General features: G+C 45.2%; 2 protein-coding genes across 3 annotated transcripts in view; one reads left to right on the top strand and one right to left on the bottom strand.

Moving 5' to 3' along the window:
• Positions 1–25,150, bottom strand: part of LOC105466844 (solute carrier family 36 member 1) — a 233,569-nt gene that overhangs the window by 118,307 nt on the left and 90,112 nt on the right. The gene's annotated exons all lie outside the window — the stretch shown is intronic.
• Positions 1–25,150, top strand: part of LOC105466846 (FAT atypical cadherin 2) — an 87,807-nt gene that overhangs the window by 43,126 nt on the left and 19,531 nt on the right. For both annotated transcript variants that reach the window (XM_071098190.1, XM_071098191.1), the window contains exons 10-18: positions 2,339–6,391; positions 7,919–8,115; positions 10,636–10,789; positions 14,247–14,480; positions 16,847–17,230; positions 19,413–19,627; positions 20,682–20,819; positions 21,437–21,580; positions 22,860–23,057. In XM_071098190.1, coding sequence (XP_070954291.1) covers positions 2,339–6,391; positions 7,919–8,115; positions 10,636–10,789; positions 14,247–14,480; positions 16,847–17,230; positions 19,413–19,627; positions 20,682–20,819; positions 21,437–21,580; positions 22,860–23,057 — 5,717 coding nt within the window. The remainder of the gene's footprint in view (positions 1–2,338; positions 6,392–7,918; positions 8,116–10,635; positions 10,790–14,246; positions 14,481–16,846; positions 17,231–19,412; positions 19,628–20,681; positions 20,820–21,436; positions 21,581–22,859; positions 23,058–25,150) is intronic.

The following is a 25,150-nucleotide window of genomic DNA, read 5'->3' on the forward strand; positions in this document are numbered from 1 at the left end:
AATGATATTTAATAGTAATAATTATATTTAATAATAATACTTCATAGAGCTAGTTGCTATGAGAAACAAAGATGAACATAATTTGCTGTCTGCCCTCGCAAGACCTAATGTTCATTTATTGCATGCCAGTAGCTTATACAGTAGCTACTGGTACTGTATAAAGCCAGTAGCTTTAACTTTTCTTTTTGGAAGAAACAGTTGCCATATAACAGAAGTCTATTCACCCCCAAAGAAGAAAAATATGGTTTATAATGCATTGCTTGCTTTTTGTGATTTATGAAATGAAATCACATCTTTTATCTCATTGCCAACCTCACTGATGGAGATAATGACTTTATTTTCCAGATAAGATTAGTTTTAAAATATTCTTCTATAAGGCCGGGCGCGGTGGCTCAAGCCTGTAATCCCAGCACTTTGGGAGGCCGAGACGGGCGGATCACAAGGTCAGGAGATCGAGACCATCCTGGCTAACATGGTGAAACCCCGTCTCTACTAAAAATACAAAAAACTAGCCGGGCGAGGTGGCGGGCGCCTGTAGTCCCAGCTACTCGGGAGGCTGAGGCAGGAGAATGGCGTAAACCCGGGAGGCGGAGCTTGCAGTGAGCTGAGATCCGGCCACTGCACTCCAGCCTGGGCGACAGAGCGAGACTCCGTCTCAAAAGAAAAAGAAAAAAAAAAAAAAATAATAAAATAAAATAAAATATTCTTCTGATTATAGAAGTAACACATGCTCATTTTTGAAAACATGAAAAATACAGGAATGTATAAAGAACACAACACACAGCCATCATTTTCATCACCCCAAAAGAATGATTTTCTGTCTTTCCCTCTCATCTTGCCCTATGCATATTTTTGTAATATTGAGATCATAATGAATATACAATTTTGTGCCCTGATTTATTTCTTTCAGCAGTGTGATATTATATCATAAATTATAATCAGAATTACATCTAGGTTGTTGACTTAGCTGCTTTTAATGGAATCACTTTAAAATGACTACTTACTCTTTAAAACCATGTTCTTTGACTGAATTTAGCGGTTATGTGACAAATCACCTAACCAGTCAGCTGGAGAAGGGCTTCAGAGGTGGAAGAATCAGATTGAAAGTTTATGACAAAACTTAGCCATTTGCTTTGCCGTTGAAATAATAAAATATGCACCCATGTGATAGAGGGAGTAAGACATGTAAACGGCAGTATTTTCTCAAGTGTTAAGGCCTGTACCTGTGGTGGTGAGCAAAACGATTCAACTATTACTCATTTAATGGCATTAAAAGGTTTTTGGGCATGGAGAAAGCACTCCTCTTTAAATTACTCAAGCTCCCTGATAGAATGAAGAACAAAGCCTCTGTTGGGTTCTAGAATGTCTTGTCGCCTTCTCTAACACCTGCCACTCTTTGTCTACCAAAGAAAGAGGATAGCTCACAGCCTCAAACCTTTTGGCAAGCAGTAGATTTTATCTCGATTTTAATAGGGTATTTTTTCTTTGACTTCTTTTTATGATAACTTCTGATTTATGGTAAGCAATACAGTGTTTTTATTTAAAGAAGCAACATAATATTACCTTTAAAATATTTATCAAATTTTGAGTGAATTTATTTAAAGGAAAACATCAATTAAATAATAGTGTAACATAACACAGGCAATAGATGGATATTGAAAAAATTATAAAGATGATGTGAGAATGCCTAGAGTTTAGGAAATACAGGCATGGGGCAAAGACATTTGCTCAGGAGCCTCGAGATATGGGTGTTCTATATAACCAAAGCTATTAAAAATCATATTAAAAATGTAGCCAGGCACGGGGGTGGCTCATACCTGTAATCCCAGCAGAGGCTGAGGCTGGAGGACCACTTGAGCCTAGGAGTTTGAGGCTGCAGTGAGCCATGCTCACATCACTACACTTCAGCCTGGGTGTCAGGCAAGACCCTGACTCTAAAAAAAAAAAGGTTGTACAAAATATGGTTACAAATTCTGTATAATGCAAAATGAAGCTTTTCCTACGAAAGCCTTCACTGAAATTCAGGGTGGAGTGTGCTTTTCCTATGGAGCCTCCTTGTTTGGTTTCAAAGACCTACTATAGCTTTGGTTTGTAGCTTAAGTTGTGTCCCAGAAACTTCGTGATAATTGACAGTGTGATATGAAGCACCTACTACGTGCAACATGTTAGAGATTTTATAAAGTATCTACTCTATACACTATATCCATGGTGGATGTACACTATATGCAGATTTTGCTCTGTCCAGGTTTTGTCTGATGGTCCCTTTACTGATCTAGAAAGCCTAGTTGATAACCTCTCGAGGGTGTGGCAAACTTGTTTGTCTTGTCTTCTGTTTCAGGGAACGGTGAAGGTTTCTTCAACATCAATGCCCTGCTAGGCATCATTACTTTAGCTCAAAAGCTTGATCGGGCAAATCATGCCCCACATACTCTGACAGTGAAGGCAGAAGATCAAGGCTCCCCACAATGGCATGACCTGGCTACAGTGATCATTCACGTCTACCCCTCAGATAGGAGCGCCCCCATCTTTTCAAAATCTGAGTACTTTGTAGAGATCCCTGAATCAATCCCTGTTGGTTCCCCAATCCTCCTTGTCTCTGCTATGAGCTCCTCTGAAGTTACCTATGAGTTAAGAGAGGGAAACAAGGATGGAGTCTTCTCTATGAACTCATATTCTGGCCTCATTTCCACCCAGAAGAACTTGGACCATGAGAAAATCTCGTCTTACCAGCTGAAAATCCGAGGCAGCAATATGGCAGGTGCATTTACTGATGTCATGGTGGTGGTTGACATAATTGATGAAAATGACAATGCTCCTATGTTCTTAAAGTCAACTTTTGTGGGCCAAATTAGTGAAGCAGCTCCATTGTACAGCATGATCATGGATAAAAACAACCACCCCTTTGTGATTCATGCCTCTGACAGTGACAAAGAAACTAATTCCTTGTTGGTCTATAAAATTTTGGAGCCGGAGGCCTTGAAGTTTTTCAAAATTGATCCCAGCATGGGAACACTAACCATTGTATCAGAGATGGATTATGAGAGCATTCCCTCTTTCCAATTCTGTGTCTATGTCCATGACCAAGGAAGCCCCATATTATTTGCACCCAGACCTGCCCAAGTCATCATTCATGTCAGAGATGTGAATGACTCTCCTCCCAGGTTCTCAGAACAGATATATGAGGTAGCAATAGTGGGACCTATCCATCCAGGCATGGAGCTTCTCATGGTGCGGGCCAGCGATGATGACTCAGAAGTCAATTATAGCATCAAAACTGGCAATGCTGATGAAGCTGTTACCATCCATCCTATCACTGGTAGCATATCTGTGCTGAATCCTGCTTTCCTGGGACTCTCTCGGAAGCTCACCATCAGGGCTTCTGATGGCTTGTATCAAGACACTGCACTGGTAAAAATTTCTTTGACCCAAGTGCTTGACAAAAGCTTGCAGTTTGATCAGGATGTCTATACAGCAGCTGTGAAGGAGGACTTACAGGACAGAAAGGCACTGGTGATTCTTGGTGCCCAGGGCAATCATTTGAATGACACCCTTTCCTACTTCCTCTTGAATGGCACAGATATGTTTCATATGGTCCAGTCAGCAGGCGTGTTGCAGACAAGAGGTGTGGCATTTGACCGGGAGCAGCAGGACACTCACGAGCTGGCAGTGGAAGTGAGAGACAATCGGACGCCTCAGCGGGTGGCTCAGGCTTTGGTCAGAGTCTCTATTGAGGATGTCAATGACAATCCCCCCAAATTTAAGCATCTGCCCTATTACACAATCATCCAAGATGGCACAGAGCCAGGGGATGTCCTCTTTCAGGTATCTGCCACTGATGAGGACTTGGGGACAAATGGGGCCGTTACATATGAATTTGCAGAAGATTACACATATTTCCGAATTGACCCCTATCTTGGGGACATAACACTCAAGAAACCCTTTGATTATCAAGCTTTAAATAAGTATCGCCTCAAAGTCATTGCTCGGGATGGAGGAACGCCATCCCTCCAGAGTGAGGAAGAGGTACTTGTCACTGTGAGAAATAAATCCAACCCACTGTTTCAGAGTCCTTACTACAAAGTCAGAGTACCTGAAAATATCACCCTCTATACCCCAATTCTCCACACCCAGGCCCGGAGTCCAGAGGGACTCCGGCTCATCTACAATATTGTGGAGGAAGAACCCTTGATGCTGTTCACCACTGACTTTAAGACTGGTGTCCTAACAGTAACAGGGCCTTTGGACTATGAGTCCAAGACCAAACATGTGTTCACAGTCAGAGCCACGGATACAGCTCTGGGGTCATTTTCTGAAGCCACAGTGGAAGTCCTAGTGGAGGATGTCAATGATAACCCTCCCACTTTTTCCCAATTGGTCTATACCACCTCCATCTCAGAAGGCTTGCCTGCTCAGACCCCTGTGATCCAACTGTTGGCTTCTGACCGGGACTCAGGGCAGAACCGTGACGTCTCTTATCAGATTGTGGAGGATGGCTCAGATGTTTCCAAGTTCTTCCAGATCAATGGGAGCACAGGGGAGATGTCCACAGTTCAAGAACTGGATTATGAAGCCCAACAACACTTTCATGTGAAAGTCAGGGCCATGGATAAAGGAGATCCCCCACTCACTGGTGAAACCCTTGTGGTTGTCAATGTGTCTGATATCAATGACAACCCCCCCGAGTTCAGACAACCTCAATATGAAGCCAATGTCAGTGAACTGGCAACCTGTGGACACCTGGTTCTTAAAGTCCAGGCTATTGACCCTGATAGCAGGGACACCTCCCGCCTGGAGTACCTAATTCTTTCTGGCAATCAGGACAGGCACTTCTCCATTAACAGCTCATCAGGAATAATTTCTATGTTCAACCTTTGCAAAAAGCACCTGGACTCTTCTTACAATTTGAGGATAGGCGCTTCTGATGGAGTCTTCCGAGCAACTGTGCCTGTGTACATCAACACTACAAATGTCAACAAGTACAGCCCGGAGTTCCAGCAGCACCTTTATGAGGCAGAATTAGCAGAGAATGCAATGGTTGGAACCAAGGTGATTGATTTGCTAGCCATAGACAAAGATAGTGGTCCTTATGGCACTGTAGATTATACTATCATCAATAAACTAGCAAGTGAGAAGTTCTCCATAAACCCCAATGGCCAGATTGCCACTCTACAGAAACTGGATCGGGAAAATTCAACAGAGAGGGTCATTGCTATTAAGGTCATGGCTCGGGATGGAGGAGGAAGAGTAGCCTTCTGCACGGTGAAGATCATCCTCACAGATGAAAATGACAACCCTCCACAGTTCAAAGCATCTGAGTACACAGTATCCATTCAATCCAATGTCAGTAAAGACTCTCCGGTTATCCAGGTGTTGGCCTATGATGCAGATGAAGGTCAGAATGCAGATGTCACCTACTCAATGAATCCAGAGGACCTAGTTAAAGATGTCATTGAAATTAACCCAGTCACTGGTGTGGTCAAGGTGAAAGACAGCCTGGTGGGATTGGAAAATCAGACCCTTGACTTCTTCATCAAAGCCCAAGATGGAGGACCTCCTCACTGGAACTCTCTGGTGCCAGTACGACTTCAGGTGGTTCCTAAAAAAGTATCCTTGCCGAAATTTTCTGAACCTCTGTATACTTTCTCTGCACTTGAAGACCTTCCAGAGGGGTCTGAAATTGGGGTTGTTAAAGCAGTGGCAGCTCAAGATCCAGTCATCTACAGTCTAGTGCGGGGCACCACACCTGAGAGCAACAAGGATGGTGTCTTCTCCCTGGACCCAGACACAGGGGTCATAAAGGTGAGGAAGCCCATGGACCATGAATCCACCAAATTGTACCAGATTGATGTGATGGCACATTGCCTTCAGAACAGTGACGTGGTGTCCTTGGTCTCTGTCAACATCCAAGTGGGAGACGTCAATGACAATAGGCCTGTATTCGAGGCTGATCCATATAAGGCTGTCCTCACTGAGAATATGCCAGTGGGGACCTCAGTCATTCAGGTGACTGCCATTGACAAGGATACTGGGAGAGATGGCCAGGTGAGCTACAGGCTGTCTGCAGACCCTGGTAGCAATGTCCATGAGCTCTTTGCCATTGACAGTGAGAGTGGTTGGATCACCACACTTCAGGAACTTGACTGTGAGACCTGCCAGACTTATCATTTTCATGTAGTGGCCTATGACCATGGACAGACCATCCAGCTATCCTCTCAGGCCCTGGTTCAGGTCTCCATTACAGACGAGAATGACAATGCTCCCCGATTTGCTTCTGAAGAGTACAGAGGATCTGTGGTTGAGAACAGTGAGCCTGGCAAACTAGTGGTGACTCTAAAGACCCTGGATGCTGACATTTCTGAGCAGAACAGGCAGGTCACCTGCTACATCACAGGTAAGAACACCTGTCATGGACTGTAGGCTCTGGAATGTATTGAAAAACATCCAGGAAGAGGTGCCCTAAAATGGGTTCATGTCCTGGGTTTGCCACTTATTAGCAGTGTGACCTTGGGCACATTTAACTCCCTAGGACCTCAGTTTCTCCACCTATAGACTTGGTATGCATGTTATGATTCACCTCACAGGCATGCTGGTAAGATCTGTAATTTATAGAAAGCACCTATACGTTAGAAAGTGCTTTCCAAAAAGGATGTCTCGTTATTTCATGTGAGTCATACTCTAACTGCTGTGAGTTGTGTTTTGAAAGATGGAGGAGGCACAAAGAAAGTTGCGTGATCCATGAAAATTCTGTCAAGTGACTATCTTTATGGAGAGTGTCCTGCCCAGGGAAAGTCGTGAATGATAAAAAAAACGCTTCTTAGTCAATCAGAGGTCCTAAGTGTAGGAATGACAGCGCTTCCTTAGGTATAATTCCCTCATTTCGCATATGTGAAAACCAAGACCCAGATGCAGAATTTCAACCAAGGTCACACTCTTGTGCTTGCTTCAGGGCTGGGATTAAAACCCACACCTACAAGCTGCTTTTCTTAGTGGATACCTACTGTGAAACTAAATTACCCTATTCCCAATCCAGTGACTAAGCCAGCTAACCAGTGGCCATGAGAGAGTTTCTTCACTCCTGTGTCCTTTTTTTTCTCACCCCAGGTGCCATGTCCCCCCCCATTCCCATGAACATGGCTCCTTCTGCTCTCACAGCTGTCCAGTGAAAAGCTCATGAGTCTGTAATTCCGACCAAGAACCACAGACTCCTGAAGACATAGGATCAAAGCTGTTTGAAATACAGAGTTGTAGAAAAATAGAATCTTATCATCTTAAAATATCAGACTCCTAAAAACACAGAAGTCTTAAAATCTCAGGATAATAGAGTAATAAATGTCAACATATTATCAATTCTTGGAGCAGTTGGATCTTAGAACTCTGGAATCTTAGGATCTCAGAGTGAGAAATCCATATTCCTACATTCTTGTCAGTGATTAGTGTCAAGGAAAGAAAGATGACTTAGCAAGCAAACCTAGTGCTCCTACAGAACCTCCACTTAGGGTGGGTCCTTAGTTACAAAATAAAACCTTGGAGTGTTTAGTGTTTTTGATTGCTTCCTACCTCTCCACTGTTATATAGCTATGCCTCTTAGACATTTACATAGAATTGAAATTTATTTCCCTTTAACTTCCTCCCATGCCTTCTGGGCCACAAAAATAAAAAACCCTCCCTTCAGCCACATATTTTGGAGTGATGCTTCTTGCATTGATAATTTCATTTAACAGGAGGCATTTGAAGTCTGAAGTAGCTTCATAACACCAAAAAGTGGACTCAGTGTAGAACTGTGGGTTCCTAGTTAAGGAAGGAAATGTTTGCTTTCCCAGCAATTCTAAAAAATGTGTCCAATGGGCAGCCACCTGTGACACAAAGCTGAGTTCATTCCTATTGCTTGGCTTCTGAAAGCTCTGCCCCATCTGTTTAGAGGGAGACCCCCTGGGCCAGTTTGGCATCAGCCAAGTTGGAGATGAGTGGAGGATTTCCTCAAGGAAGACCTTGGACCGCGAGCACACAGCCAAGTACTTACTCAGAGTCACAGCATCTGATGGCAAGTTCCAGGCTTCGGTCACTGTGGAGATCTTTGTCCTGGATGTCAATGATAACAGCCCACAGTGCTCACAGGTGAGAGCCTGGTGAGGGGCGGAGTGGGTAGTGGAGGCAAGGAAGGTAGAGTGAGGGGCGGGAGAACAGAGGGTGAGGGGCAGGAGAAGGGAGATTGAGGGGCAGTAGAACAGAAAGTGAGGGGCAGGAGAAAGGAGGACCAAGGGACCCATCTCTGAGGCCGGCCATCACTGATCTCACCTCCCTTGCTTCTCCCCAGCAAGCCTCAGATGAGTTCCCAGGGGCAGGGACCATTCTAGGTAACTCCTTGGCCCCCATAGGGATATACCAAGCTGTTCAAGACTCATGGTCCACATCTCTCCCCCTACATTCCCAACAAAGGTCTATTTCTCCGCAGAACATATCCAGAAGGAAAGTAACATACGCATTCTCCAAACACAGCCAGCCATGCCCAATGGGCAAACCCCTGGCACTGCTCAACTTGTTGACATGGCTCACTATTATCAAATACACTTATAGAAACCTGGCCCCAGACAAACCCCTTGCCCCATGCCCATATATGCACCTCTCCACATCGGCTGGGGTAATTTAGCCCATTGAGATGTCCCCTTTCACTTATACAGACACAAACATGAGATAGGGCAATTTCATTTGGTGAGGGACACTTTCTTAAGGACCTCATGTAATTCAACTCCAAACTTCCAGTGGGAACAAATGTTGAGTGGTGTGTGTGTGTGTGCGTGTGCATTTGTCAGGAGAGAAACTGTGTTCCTAGAGGCATAAACCAACAATTGCTATCATGGAACTTTGCTTTTAAACATATTTTTTAAAACACAGTAAGTAATTTTTAATTTTGAGAGGATTTACATTCTTTCAAAGTTTACAGATAAAGTTAAACTGCTAACATTTTAATTTTATAACATCTCAAATTATCATAATCCAGCCATTCAGTATATATATACAAATGCACAGTTATACATACCCACACATATAAACAAAGGATCATCTACAACCCTACACACACAGGCAAATACCTATACATGTATACACATAAATATATAAGCATGTACCTAAATACCTAGCACAATCATCCATATACTCACCCACACATGCAACTATACATAATAAATTCACATGAACATACTTACATATGCATTTGCATATATACAAACTTCAACTTGCTTGCACACACATATACATATATAGACACATGCCTAGCAACACACATAAATACATATATCTCCTCACCTTTTCTTCCTCCGCTCTTCTACATGCCAGTCACATAAAGCATAGTAGAAAAAGAGAGTCTGGTTATTGGTATGCATGCAAAATGTCTTTTCAGGATCCGAGATGACCATATTTGGGGTGGTCTCAGAAGGAGGCTTTTTTGGGGAGAATGGTGGTCACCTTCCTTCTCTTTTCCCTCAGCCATCATTACAACCAACCTCCGTCCTCCCCATGCTGGGAGAGGCTGGGATCAGGCTCACCCTGGCCCTCCCAGAGATGATTCACAGCATCATTACAGCCAGAAAAAAGAGGCCTGGGGAACCACCTCCACACAGCCTGCCCAGGCATAAAACTTCCATCCACGCCTGTAATCCAAGCACTTTGGGAGGCTGAGGCAGGTGGATCACCTGACGTCAGGGGTTTGAGACCAACCTGGCCAACATGGTGAAACCCCATCTCTACTAAAAATACAAAAAAAATTAGCCAGGTGTGGTGGCACGCACCTGTACTCCCAGCTACCTAGGAGACTGAGGCAGAATTGCTTGAACACAGGAGGAGGAGGTTGCAGTGAGCCAAAATTGTGCCACCGCACTCAAGCCTGGACAACAGAGTGAGACTGTCTCAAAAAAAAAAAGAAAACAAGAAAATGAATAAAGTTTCCATCCAGGGCATGTAGGAGTCCATGCTTGCCCACATCCACAGTGGTTGAAAGCATGATGCTTGGAGGCTGGCTCAGAGCCAGCCACTGAAGAAAAATTGAATTCTCAGGGAGCTCCAGCCTTTCCCCTCTGCCACTCCCTCAGATGCCGTGATAGGACCTGCAGCAAAGGGAGGGTGGGCCAAGCGATGGAGCCACTGGAGTCCAGACCTGACTCAGAGGTCAAGGGTCTGTCCTGGGAATATAGTCAGGGAGATGAGCTTAATAGCATGGCCTCGCCACAGAGGCAGGGGAGGTTGACCTGACACCTTCCAGAATGCTTGCATCAGGCTTATCTCTCCTTCCTCCTCCAAAAGCCTCAAAGGACTGGGTGGAAGAAGTTGTAGCCATCCCTTCTAGCCCTGCCTGTGGGCTTTTGGATGGCAGAACTTTTCCATTCTCTCTTTTCTGACTTGTTCTCTTGTCATCCTCTTCCTGTTTTAAACCTCAATTTTCCTTGCATGTTTCATCTTATTCTACCTTCTTCTGTTCCCCTCCCTCCCTCTCTCTGCTTCTCTTTCTCTCTGTCTCTGTTCATCTCTGCCCTCTTAGTGTCTCTCTTTCTGTTTCTGCCTCCCTCAGTCAGTCACACTGCTTCTCTCTGGATCTGAATGCAGTTCCCACAATCTCCCTCTTCTTTGTCTTTCCATCTCTAGCTTGTCTATGCTGGCAAGGTTCATGAAGATGTATTTCCAGGACACTTCATCTTGAAGGTTTCTGCCACAGACTTGGACACTGATACCAATGCTCAGATCACATATTCTCTGCATGGCCCTGGGGCGCATGAATTCAAGCTGGATCCTCATACAGGTGGGTTTCCTAAGTTGCAGGATCAAGACAAGAACATCTTTACTGAATAGCAAGTGCGCAGTGCCATGGTATTCTCCTTGGAGAAGAAACAGGAGTTCACTCATCCATCTGCAAACATATATTGGCCCTATGTGCCAAGCATTGTACTGGTGACATAATAAATAGGCTGATAAGACAAGATTTGGGTCTTTACAATCTAGTGGGAAATGGAGTTGTTGAATTAGTGGTTTTAAATGAGCTAAATTAAGAAAAAATGCAGAATGCTAAGGGGATTAATTTCATTCTTTTAAAATTTATTTTAGCACAGCTGACTCCTTGGTTTCTCCTTTCCTTCCCTCCCCTCTGCCCTCCTTTTCTTTCCTTTTTTCCTTTTCCTTTCTCCCTTTCCCTTTTCCTTCCTTCCTTTCTTCCTTCCTTCCTCTTTCTTTCTTTCTCTTTCTTTCTCTCTCTCTTTCTTTCTCTCTCCCTCTTTCTTTCTCTCTCTCCCCTTCCTCCCTCCCTGCTTCCTTCCTTCCTTCTTGTTCTCTTCCTTCCTTCCTCTTTCTTTCCTTCTTTCTTTCTTTCTTTCTTTCTTTCTTTCTTTCTTTCTTTCTTTCTTTCTTTCTTTCTTTCTTTCTTTCTTTTCTTTCTCTCTCTCTCTCTCTCTCTTTCTTTCTTCTCTCTTTCTTTCATCTTTCTGTCTTTTTGCTAGCTATGGGAATATTTGGCAACAGAACTTGACTTGGGCTATGGAGTGGGGTTAAGTAAAACATCACTGAGGAAATGCCACTTTATGTGAGCCTTGCAGACACAGAAGAGTTAGCCAGGGGTGAGAGAGTGGGGGAAGGGGCACTCAAGGCAGGAGAATTCATGCGAAGACCTTCTTTGGGGAAATAGTACGCACACTGAGGACCTGAGAGAAGGCCAGAAACTGGTGCCCAGAGAGGGAAGAGAGAGGACAAAGAATGAGGCCCCAGGGTGGGCAGGGCCAAATCCCACCTTTAGAGCCACTGGAGGATTTAGGCAGGTGAGTGTCATGGCCAAGAACATGATCTCAAGGTATCTATGCTGCAAACCGGGGATAACGTCTTATAGAATTGTTGTGAAGATCACAAGTGAGAAACCATATGGAAGCCTAGCCCAGGTCTGGCTCAGTAGATGTGGTTGCCATTATCATTGTTACTAGCCAGGGGATACAGCAGAATAAGAAGCAGAAATTCCTGCAGGGTAGGCCAGGAGTAGCCAGGAGAGGTTGGGCTGTGAGAGTCTGGTGGAGTGGACTTCCTTTGGAAGACCAGCCCACCTAGGAGGGATTCCTGCCCTGCTGCTGCAGGGGAGGGTATGGGGATGGGCAGCACAGAAGGCCTAGGTCACAAGGGCCAGCTGCTGACACTTGGCTTGGGTCCAATAGCTCAAAGGATGACTTGGAGATACCTGAGCAGGAGGTGGCAGGGGAGAGGGGTGTCACAGGAAGCTGTCTGGGTAGATAGGGGACAATGTTGTCCTTCCTAAACCCAGCAGGGGCATGCAGAGTGACCCAGGCAGGTTACCTAACCTCTCTCTGCTGCTCTTTGCAGGATGATCAGTAAGGACTTAAAGAAAAAAAAAAAACTGGCATTTTTTCTGAATATGGAAATAATACATGTTCATGGTATAAAATTCAAGTAATGTAGGTATGCATTATGCAGAAATTGGAACGTCTGCATGATAACCCCTTCCTCCACAGATAAGGACTCTTGGTATATATTCTATCCAACTGGTTTTCCATGCATCTCCAAAATCTCTATATAATTACTTCATGAAAGTAGAATACTGTTTGTAAGTTGCTTTTCTTCACTCAGCTGTATCTCAAAGCTCTATCATAATTCATTTTTGGTTGTTTTTTGTTTTGTTTTTTTGAGATGGAGTCTCGCTCTGTCGCCCAGGCTGGAGTGCAGTGGAGCACTCTAGGCTCACTGCAAGCTCCACCTCCTGGGTTCATGCCATTCTCCTGCCTCAGCCTCCTGAGTAGCTGGGACTACAGGGACCCACCACCACGCCCGGCTAATTTTTGTGTTTTTAGTAGAGATGCGGTTTCACCTTGTTAGCCAGGATGGTCTTGATCTCCTGACCTCGTGATCCGCCCACCTCGGCCTCCCAAAGTGCTGGGATTACAGGCGTGAGTCACTGCACCTGGCCATTTTTGGTTTTATGGTGTTTTGGAAAAACCTCTCTCAAACCAGGTTTTCCCTCTGCTCTCACACCAAAGCAATCATCAACATAGAAGAATTCTGTGGCCAAATGTGTGTGGGTTTTCCCCATACAACAAGCAGCAGAGACCACTCACGCATCCTCTAAGTCAATTCTGACACTATCTACCTGGAGATAGTGTCAGATCCCACGGGTTGAGGGCTCTGTCCACAAGACTGTACCCCCTTACCCAGATACCAGTTGCAAGTCCAGGCCTCCAGAATGTCTGACCAACTGGCTTCAAGGTGGGGCTCCCAAGACTCCTTCTTTGGGTTTGATTAATTTGTTGGGACAGCTCACAGAACTCAGAAAAACACTTGTGTTTACTGGTTTATTATAAAGGATATTGCAAAGGATACAGGTGAAGAGAGGTGTAGGGTGAGACATGAGGAAAGGGGCTCCCGTGTCCTCCCTGGGCGCACCACCCTCCAGGAACTGCCATGTGTTCAGCTATGTGGAAGCTCTCGGAACCCAGTCCTCTTGGGTTGTTATGGGAGCCTCATGATGTCAGCATTATTTGCCCCAGGGTATAAGGCAGGACCCTCTCTGGGGAGAGTCTTAAAACCCACAATCAGAAAAGGGGGGAAAGATGGGAGTCTTGCCTTGGGGCAGATGAAAGGAGAGCAGGAGAAGGTCGGAGACATCATGCTTCCTGAGGCCTAACACACCCAACATTATAACAAAAGACTGTGTAACAAGGGCTGTGGGAGTTATAGGCAGAAGCCATGCATGAAAACCAAGATACATATAACATCATACATGGTATTTTACTGTGTGGCTAAATCATAATATATTTAACCAGTCCCTTTTTGAAAGACATATAGGATGATTTCAGTATGTTGCTATTATAAACAGTGCTGCAGAGAATATCCTTATACATAGATTTTTATCGTTGGGTTGATTATTCTCTAGAATGTATATATTCCTAGAAGTGGAATTATGAACCAAAGGAAAAATGCATTTTATATATTGTTAGAAATTGCCTAATTGGCCTTTAAGAATATACCTATTTTTAGCTTGTTGGTGATGATCTTAAACTGGCAATGTGATGAAGTGCGTTTGGGAGAATCAGGGAGGTGAATGGGTGTGGGGGAATATAGGCTTAGCTGCTTTCCTGACTGTATTGACCCCCGCTTGCTGCGAACAAAACTCTGTGTGGCCGCGTTTGTCTCCTGTAGATATCTAGAGGGCACATGCTTGGGTAATATTTCCCCAGAGAAAGCTCAACTTTTGTCATTTCTCTGGCCAGGGGAGCTGACCACACTCACAGCCCTGGACCGAGAAAGGAAGGATGTGTTCAACCTTGTTGCCAAGGCGACGGATGGAGGTGGCCGATCGTGCCAGGCAGACGTCACCCTCCATGTGGAGGATGTGAATGACAATGCCCCACGGTTCTTCCCCAGCCACTGTACTGTGGCTGTCTTTGACAACACCACAGTGAAGACCCCTGTGGCTGTAGTATTTGCCCGGGATCCCGACCAAGGTGAGTCTGAGAAGGATTGAGGCCATTTCCAATGATCTCCTGGGTCCCCTTTGTGTCTCTCTAGGACTGGTAAGGGCTGTGCCTCCTTGTTGAGTCTGTGGACACTTAAAAGTAAAAAGTATTTATCCTCAAACTGCACACCTAAGTGCTATATGACAAATGATTTTAGCAATGTTTTGAAGCAGGAAAAAGGTATTTCAGCCTTATTGTTTCTCCCCTTCCACTTAGACCTGGGGACTTTTCAATACTGTCATTTAACCACAAAGGCATTTTTAAGTACAAACATTTAATCAGAAATATACCAATCAGACTTCTTCAATTCTGATTAATTTGGAAAGGAATTTGGGCACCAACCCCAGTAAACCCATTACATTCCTTGATCAATTTTCTAAACAGTGAAGTTGAATCATTTTCAATATTTTACATTTTAACTCTGATGCCACTATTTTCATTGGAGTTAATTCTTTTTCTTTTAAAATTTACAAGGTAAATTGCATTCATTCAAACATATTTGTTCCATATTGTACCAATTATAGCTTCTGCTACCACAGCGTGTTCTATTCTGATTGTATATACGTACGTGTGTGTATACATACATATATATAACTCATTAATATGAGATATATATATATGTATATATAAAAGCTGTCCAATTTTCCTGAGTCAAATTTTATAATGCAGGTAGGGTTAAAAAAAATGCTGTCAGCATCAGAGTAGCCAGGTCAACACAGGAAAATGATGATGATAAAAGTGGGATCAAAACACCCTGCTCTGTTTGACACCAGCAGGGTAAAATTAAGATTTCCTAGAGAAAGTGAGTTTTAGCTTGGCATTGAAGGAGGTGAAATATTCGAGGGATGAAGGGGTTCTAGAGAGGGCAAACAGTCAACAGAAAGGCAGGGTAGCTGGACCTGGGAAATGTGTGTGTATGTGTTGTGTGTGTGTGTGTGCATGTGTGTTGGAGGTAACAAGTGGAAGTGGAATAGACTTGCTTGAGATGCAGAATGGGTTTGATAGGAGAGATCAGGAATACATCAGAGCTGGAGTGACCTATAAGCCATCTTATCTACCTCTCCATCTAATGGCTGCAGGGCTCTGTGAGTGCTCCCTTAGCCACTGCTTACACACCTCCAGGGAGAGGATGCTCCCTATGTCCTAAGCAGCCCTTTCCTTCTATGGTTCTTCAGGCCATTATCAAGTGGGACATCTGTCAGTCCTGGTCCTGCCCTCTACAATCACACAGATCTCCTAGATGGCTCCTAGAGTGGCCTTATATCAATTTACCATTAATCTTTCCAAAATGGTTATTCCAACCCAAATATTTCAACTAAATAATCCAGGTGTGGCTTGACCAGCATCTCTCTGTCTCTAGAAAAATTATGGTTTCTTCATATAAGTGCCTATATGGGGAAGTTGCATGGCATGTGCATTTAATGGATATAAATTCAACTCTTCTCAGAGGCAACTCCTGTCACCATTCCACCAGAGAAATGTGTGTTCCACGTGTGTGGGAGATGTGAGACCCTTAGGCTGAGGGCCTGTGTTCATCTCACTGGGGCAGGACCTCACAGCTGAGCCTTAAATGTTGGTGTTTTTCATACACTATGGCCAACTGCTTCATCTGGTACTTAACCAAAGAAAATAACAGAATTGGAGACAAAGCTGGAGAAACACTGTGTGTTTTGATTTACCAAGAACTTCCATGGGTGTTTTCTTAACTTTTTATGTTGATGTAATTATAGACTCCATAGGAAGTTGCAAAAATAGGACTGGTGGGGACTGTGTGCACGCTACATGCAGCTTCCCTAATGGGAGCATCTTACATAGCAGCAGGATAATATCAAAACTGGAAAATTGACATTGGTCCATTGTTGGTAACTAGACTACAGCCTTGTTACTGAGATTTCACCAGTTTCTATATGAACTCATTTGTGTGTGTGTGTGTGTGTGTGTGTACACACACACTTAGTTCTATGCAATATTATTCCATTTAGATTCTTGTAACCAACACCACAATCAAGCTACAGAGCTGTTCCATCTCAGTCAAGGAACTCTCTATGGGTGGTTTTATCTGCACTTTTTCATTAATAAACTGATATTAGACCCTAATCCCCACATAATATTTTCCGATAGTTTGATAGATTTGCAGATTAGGTTCCCCCAAAAACCTTTTAGTGAGGCCTTGGGTCTCCCTGCCCCAGTCAAGACCCCTGCTGGAGAGATCCTAACTCCTCACATACCCGAGCCAGCTTGTCAGCCTTCATGGGAGCCCCCTCCTCAGCCCCTCCTGTGGCTGCAGGGTTTGCTGCGGGCAGAGCCAGAGGGGGCGCCCTCAGTGTGACTCACACCCTTGGTCTCCCTGCCAGGTGCCAATGCCCAGGTGGTTTACTCTCTGCCGGATTCAGCCGAAGGCCACTTCTCCATCGACGCCACCACAGGGGTGATCCGCCTGGAAAAGCCGCTGCAGGTCAGGCCCCAGGCACCACTGGAGCTCACGGTCCGTGCCTCCGACCTGGGCACCCCAATATCGCTGTCCACACTGGGCACCGTCACGGTCTCAGTGGTGGGCCTAGAAGACTACCTGCCCGTGTTCCTGAACACCGAGCACAGCGTGCAGGTGCCCGAGGACGCCCCACCTGGCACGGAGGTGCTGCAGCTGGCCACCCTCACTCGCCCGGGCGCAGAGAAGACCGGCTACCGTATGGTCAGCGGGAACGAGCAAGGCCGGTTCCGCCTGGATGCTCGCACAGGTGAGAGCCTGATCCATCGAGCCCCGAAGCATCGTCTACAGGGTTTCTGGGAGCGCTGTGTTCCTCCCCTGTGTGCGTATCTGCCCTGTGCTGCGCCTCCCAGAGCAGGCCTCCTCTGGTCGTTTCTCCACTCTCTTCTGCTTCTCCCCGAGTGCCAGGTCCCTCCTTCCGCCCGGGGGAGCCAGCTTTTGTGGGAGCCTCTCTTAAAGGGGACCCTCCCACGTCCCCAGCCAGGTCTCTGTGTCCAGGACCCTCAATGAACTCTCCTTCCACAGTTAGCGGCTTCATGGTCTCAGCTCAGGCCCAGCGCAGGAGGCAGAAAAGCCTTGGCTGCAGAGGCAGGAAGCCCTTGCTGGAATCTGGGGTTTAAGCAACCCTGGACAAGGCTGCCTGCTTCCCTCCTGGATCCCCACATCCGCTCCAAGCATCCTGGCACCCCTTAATTTTCTCTTATTCTCATGAAGACAGAAAGAACTAGGAAACTTTCTCTCTTCTTTCCTACTAGCCACAGAAGAATCTAAGGCTCACAGAAACTCAGCGAAGGGCCTCAGAGACTACCCAGGTCAGCCTGTGTCTCACGCAGATTCCTCCCCATGGCTCCCCTGGAATGGTGCTCTCTGCCTCCCCAAACAGCTGCCTTATCATTGAGCAATATTTTTAAAAATTTACTATGGAGATTTTGAACATATTAAAAAAATAGAATAGTACAATGAGCCCCATGTTCCTACCACCCAGCTTCAGTAACCATCAGCAGAGGCCAGCCTGGTTTCCTCTTTACCCTTCGGCCCCCACATCCATCCAATCCCAGACACAGTGTCATTTCATTTGTAAGGACTTCAGTGTGTATCTCTGTATAATAATAAGTCTTTTTCTAAATGAAACCACAATACCTTATCACACCTAAAAGATAACAATTTCTTAATATCACCAGGCCATTTTTCAGATTCTCATCAATGTCTTTTTGAAGTTGGTTTGTTAGTATCCCCAAAACGTCTACATATTGTATTTGGTTGATATGCAAGATTTTAAGTGTCCTTAAATCTCTAACATTTTCTTCTTCCTCTTTATTTCCCCCTGCCCTTTATTTAATGAAACATTTGAGTCATGTGTCTGATAGAATTTTCCATCGTTCGGATTGGTTGGCTCCTTATAGTGTCATATAGCATATCCCTCGGGTCCTTGTATTTCCCAGGAATGACATTTGGATGAAAGGCCTTGATCAGGTTTAGTTGACAGTGCTTGGTCAAGACAGTGATTCACAGATAATGCTATGCTGTTTGTATCATGTCTGGAGGGACATAAGGGCTAACTGGCTTTTTTTTTTTCTGGTGTTAAGATAGATGGTAAGTTCAGGTGTTGTCAACCTGATCCATTATATATAAATATATAGTTATAATTTGGGTATATAAGTCCATTATAGACTTCTTCATCAGCCTTTCTTCTAATGGTTTTAGCAGCCTTTGCTGATCATTTCCTAGATAGATATACCTTTTAATTAAGGGCTGTAAAATGGTGATTTTCTAATTCTATTACTCCTCATTATTTTCTGACTGAATTATAAAAAGATGTTCATTGGCAAGTGATGCTGTTGAAAGAAAAATAAAATAAAACAAAAAGCATAATGTCCACCATTAACTATTTGGTTAGCCAGGAAAGGCAGGATAAATCCTTGTTCTTTTATTTCTTTTTTCTAGTTTTCAGAATAATAACCTATGCCCTAACAATTTGGTGGCAACTTTGAGTATTATGAATCTCATTTTATGACCTAAGGTCTGTCATTTACTAGTTGGGTGAGGTTGGACAAGTCACTTGCCTATTAGAGCATCTAGGTCAATGGACTGACCTAGAAAATGGGAATCATAATTGTTCCTGCCCCCACAGGGTTCTTATAGGTCTCAATGAGATAAATTTAGCATCACACATTTAAATGAGATTTAAATCAAATATTACAGAAGTAAGTGAGAGAAATACAGCTGTTGGAATAATAATAAGGAAAATGAGAGAGATGATGGGGAAGAGAGTCAAGGGGATAGCAAAGGGAGATGGATGGGGAGATGACAGAGGACACTCTCCTTGCCTAACCCTGTTGAGCTGCCTCTCCTAGGGCTGGGCTCAGACCCTCAGTCCTGTGCCTTTGAGGGCCCAACTGCCTCATTCCTCCTGTCACCTCTTGCTTCTTCAGGGATCCTGTATGTCAACGCGAGCCTGGACTTTGAGACAAGCCCCAAGTACTTCCTGTCCATTGAGTGCAGCCGGAAGAGCTCCTCTTCCCTCAGTGACGTGACCACAGTCGTGGTCAACATCACTGATGTCAATGAACACCGGCCCCAATTCCCCCAAGATCCATATAGCACAAGGGTCTTAGAGAATGCCCTTGTGGGTGACGTCATCCTTACGGTAAGGATCTGCCACCTTGCTCTTTGTGGGGACGAACTCTGGGGTGGGTTCTTATCTCACCCCCACACACAGCCATCTATGAGCATGGATCAGTTTATTAAGTTAACACACTGTAGATTTGACTCTGACTTGTCAGAGGTTTATGTGAGATTTGAGTATGGCCAAACCATGCTTGGCCAAACTATCTCTCCTGAGAGAATGTCTCAGAGCCATGTGATAAGATCAGAGATGATGCAATGGGGCATGGGATAGGTGAGGTTTGTTAGGAGAAGAGAGAAAAGAGACAGACCCCAGAGGACTGCCAGAGGCTCCCAAGCCTGGGAAGGGCCTGGCCATAGCGGATGACATGGAATGACAGCTGTCAATGACAGCAGGGACTGAGGGGACATCAAATAATACCTCTTTGCATTTAAATATGCAATAGCTCCCTCATTCAATGGAGTGAAACCCAATTCTGTCCACCCACACTCCCACACTCTTCATCCCACCTTCCAGTCTCTCCCTCCACTCCCTACTATGGTACATCCTATGCTCCAACCACACAGGGATATCTACCTTTCCCCCAAACATCATCTGCACTTCCACACTCTGGGCTCGCAGTATTTCCTCTGCCTGGAATGCCTGCTCCAGCCCCAAAAGCCCTCCTGATCCTTCAGGGCTTCATGAATCCTTTCCTAATATCCCCAGTGTAATGTATCACTGTGTGCTCTGTGCTCTCATAAGGCTAATCATACTTTACCCCAAATTAGAATTACCCATAAAATTAGGCATTAAACTTCCTGCAGGCATATTCATTTTAGCGCATTCCTCACATTCTAGGACAGGGCCTAGCATGCTATTAGCAAAAGTGAATGGTGAGTGAATGAATAAACCATGGCATGCTGAAGTCCACACGAGGATGTAAGTGAAGAGATTACTTCGGCAGGGATGACTGTGATCCCGGCACTGCTAGCCCAAAGGCAGTCATTGGGGCAGGGACATATCCGTTTCCCCCTACACTCCCAGGAGTCAAGATTCCTGTCCCTCCCTTCACAATCCCCGTCCCCCACTGCAGGTATCAGCGACTGATGAAGATGGACCCCTAAATAGTGACATTACCTATAGCCTGGTAGGAGGGAACCAGCTTGGGCACTTCACCATTCACCCCAAGAAGGGGGAGCTACAGGTGGCCAAGGCCCTGGACTGGGAACAGGTGAGTCATGTGGGAGGGGCGTACCCTGAGCTCATCAGAGCAGAGACACAGTCCCACTGCGGGTCCAGAAGATGAATCGCAGTCAAGACCCCATCCTGAAACTTCCTCAGACCTGCCCAGAATGTCTCTCACTTGTTTTCTCTGTGGGGCCTCTGTGGACTGTGAGGCCAGGGGCAGGAGAGGGCCCGAGTGACCCCATAACCTTCCCTAGAGGAGCTCAGGTGGCTTCTCACAATTGAGCAGGGATCGTTAGATCATTATAAAATAGCCACATTATATGAGCATCTACTGTATGCCAGACACTTTCCTAAATGTTTTATAAGGATTTATGCCATTTGATCCTCAAAATAATTTAAGGAAGTGCATCCTGACATTATCCTCACATAAATTCATTCACTTTCCCAAGGTCTCATTGGTAGCAAATGATTGAGTAGGGAATCACACCTATTTCTGTCTGACTCCAGAACCTAAGCCCTAAAATGCTATGGGTGGGCAGTGAGGGTGGACATAGGAAAGTGTCTCCATCTTATTTTTCTGAAAATATTAGTGATGACTCAGGGGGCAGAAGTGAGGGACAACTACCTCATTGCTAACCTGCACTGGGCATTTTGCAACAGGCCTCTAGTTATTCCCTGAAGCTCCGAGCCACAGACAGTGGGCAGCCTCCACTGCATGAGGACACAGACATCGCTATCCAAGTGGCTGATGTCAATGATAACCCACCGAGATTCTTCCAGCTCAACTACAGCACCACTGTCCAGGTAAGCTTGAGCTTCCAAGGCACCCTGAGCCCTTCCTCCCTTCATTTCCCTCCTAGCAGAAGATGCTCCTCAGTGGTATTAGTCCACATGAACAATGGCTGTGACTTTGCCACTGATGTCCCCAAAGGCAACACAGACTGCTGGAGGGCATTATGGAAATAAAAGGAATCAGGCACTGTGTTAGGCACTTTCATATCCATTACCTCGTTTGAGACTCTTAACAGCCTGAAGTAGGTAGTACCCATTTTACGCATTTAGAAGATTGAGGTATAAAAACATGCCATGCCTAGAATGTGGCAAACTTGGGATTTAACCCCGTTTTTGTTGTTGTTGTTTGTTTCCAGAACCCAAGCTATTCCCTACTAATGGTTTGCAAATAGGATTTGGAGAGGGCCTTGGGATTCTATGAGTAATTTTCAGGGTCATAAGTGGTGAGGGAGGTGAGGGAGTGAATAAAAAGGCAGAGTTCTAGGTCCCACTGTGCATTAGCTAGGGCTGTTCCACTTTTACCTGTTTTATGTATTATGGGTATGGGTTAGGATGCTTTGGCTGCAAATAACAAGTTACCTGACTAAAAATATCTTTTCTGAGAATATCGCCAGTCCACATCTGAACAAAAGCAGGATTTTGTAAGAAAGGAACAGAGAATGTCTGTTGGATAGGCAATGATCAGTTTCTGCCCATTAGATGCTGTTTGTAGATAATATTGTGAAGCTAAAAAGTTAGCAACCATTGTGTTACAGTATACTAAATTCCCATGCTATCCAACAAAGTCTAAAATGATACTCAGGGAATCTGGTTTTTCTTAATTAAATTCCTAGTCATCTTTAAGCGTGCTTATCAGATGCATATTGCATGCAGGTCCTCTAAGGAAGAAATCATTTATAAGTGTTCAATTGGCTTTGCAAATCACAACATTCCCTTATGTAACCCAGGTAATAACTAATTTAAATACATGATTCAGCAGTGTGTGATGTTGGGCAAGTCATCTCTCTACAGAATAAAGCGTTTAACCTTTGGTGTCTAAGGATCCTTCCTGCCCCAATGGGCTGTGTTTCTAAGACCCAACACTGCCCTTGGGGAGCTCCTGGTTGAGACAGGACAGTCAACAACTACCTCAAAGGCAGGCAGAATGAATGAGCAGCAGCTTGATGTCCAGGCATCATCTACAAGCAGTCAGAGTACTGAGGACTCATTCCAGATGATGGACCCAGACAGGTGCAAAACGAAGGACTGGGACTCATTCTGCTCTTTGCTTTCCTGTCACTCTTGGTCTCAGGAGAACTCCCCCACTGGCAGCAAAGTCCTGCAGCTGATCCTGAGTGACCCAGACTCTCCAGAGAATGGCCCCCCCTACTCATTTCAAATCACCAAGGGGAACGATGGCTCTGCCTTCCGAGTGACCCCGGATGGATGGCTGGTGACTGCTGAGGGCCTAAGCAGGAGGGCCCAGGAATGGTATCAGCTTCAGATCCAGGTGAGAGCTGTGCTAGGCTTCTCATGGTGACCATGGGGACAGTAAAGATGCTGGCAAAAGCCCCACCAGTGCTTCTATCATTAGGGGAAAAATGTACAAAGCACTTAGGATGCATCAGGCACTGGGCTAGGTGCTTCTCAGGACTAAAGCCTCACAACACTCAGGGCAGGTATGGTTACCACCCTACTTTACAGATGAGGAAACTGAGGAACACAGAGGATTTAAGTGACTGGCTTAAAGTAGTACTGGTAATAAGTGGCAAAGGTGGGTTGCTTCAAACCCAAGCACTCTGACCCCAGAGTCCAAATTCTTAATCCTTGCTCTGTGCCTGGGCAAAATGCCCTCTGACTGTAGCTCCTAGAGCTGAGCCAGAACAGCTCTCTGAACCTCAGGAGCTAAAACAACCTACCTCAGAGAACCGGCTTGGGGTTCAAGTCAGATATTGTATGCACATGTGCAGGGGATTCTCGTGGCGCTGTTATGGGTTGCATAGGAATTGCTAAAGAACAGTGGCCAAGATGGTGGTCCGATATCTCTCCCTCACTTTTTTTCCCCAAATCCCTTCCCTAAATCTCAAGTCCAGTGGACCCTACTATTCTGTGAACTTATGGGCTGGGAATGATGTATTCATTCTTTCAGTCAGTCAGTCCATCTCTCAACAAGTATTTACTGAGCATCTATGACATGCGAGGCCCTTTACAAGCTGCTAGGAACATAGCAGAGGGAAAGGAGGGAATGGTTCCTATCTCCAGGAGCTTTCAATTGTAATCATGGAGATAAACAATAGACAGATAAAGAAAGAAGTAACATCCTTACAAATGATGATAAGGAAGTAAAGTGATGAGAGACTCATAAGACAGGGGGACACACATTCAGAGGGAGGCTGCCCCCAGGAGGTGACATTTGAGCAGAGAGCTGAGCTGCCAACCGTGTGAAAAGTGGGCAGGAGAGTCTTCCAGGCAGGAAGAGCAACATGAGTTGGGAAAGAGCCTGAAGTGGCCTGAGGTGCTCAGAACATCATGAGCAGGGGTGGGAATGAGGCTGAGGAGATAGGCTGGGTAGATCGTGTGGGCCTTGTGGCTTGGATGACTGTATTATCTGAGGTCCAAACTGTGAGCTTTTGAGAGTGAGAGAAGCACTGACTTAGTCCATTTGGGCTGCTACAACAGAATACCACAGGTTGGGTGGCTTAAAAGACAGAAATGTATTTCCCACAGTTCCGGAGGCTGGAAGTCCAAGATCGGGGTGCCAGCATGGCCAGGTTCTGGTGAGCGCCCTCTTCTGGATGGCAGACTGCTGGCTTCTCATTGTATGCTCACATGGCCCTTCTCATAAGGGCCCTAATCCCATATACAAGGGCTCCATCTCCAAATACTGTTACGCTGGGAATTAGATTTTAACATATGAATTTTGAGGGGACACAAACATACAGTCCAAAACAGGCACTAAAAATAATACTTGGTAATAGCTGATTTACAACAGGTAAAAATCAAGACCATCCTTGACAAACCAGGGCAGCCAATCTTCTAAGTATAAGCCTTGGTAACACTTTTAGATTCTAATCTAAGTACAATGAGAGGTGGTTGAAGGGTTTCAGATGGAAAAGGGATCCTTTTTGTGTCTCAGGAAGCTCATTTTTCAAGCTCTATAGAGTGCGTGAGGGAGACAAATGAGAAGTCATCCAAGCTGGAGATAGTGGCACTGAGACCAAGGGGTGATGGAGAAGATGCAGGAAGTGGACAGATCTGGGACAGATTTTGTATGTAAATTGATAGGAGTTGGTGGAGTGGATGTGGGGATAGAAAGAAAAGAGAAGATTCAGGGATGATTTCTAAATTGCTGGCTCCTGTGAAGACTTGGGTGGTAGTGCATTTATGAGACTGGAAAGGCCCAGACGGGAAGGCAGGACAGGTTTATGGGCTAAACCGAAGCTCCGTTTTGCACATTATTTCCCAGTTGTTTGTGAGACGTCCAAGTGGAGGTGTCCAATGAGTAGCTAGGAATTGGAGTTGGCAGCTCAGAGGATAGGTAGATGGCCCTTAAAGTCAAGAGCATGGATGTGATTGCCTAGGGAGAGACGACAGAGAACGGCT

The sequence above is a fragment of the Macaca nemestrina genome, chromosome 6 (genome assembly GCF_043159975.1).
Source record: "Macaca nemestrina isolate mMacNem1 chromosome 6, mMacNem.hap1, whole genome shotgun sequence".
Lineage (NCBI taxonomy): Eukaryota > Metazoa > Chordata > Mammalia > Primates > Cercopithecidae > Macaca > Macaca nemestrina.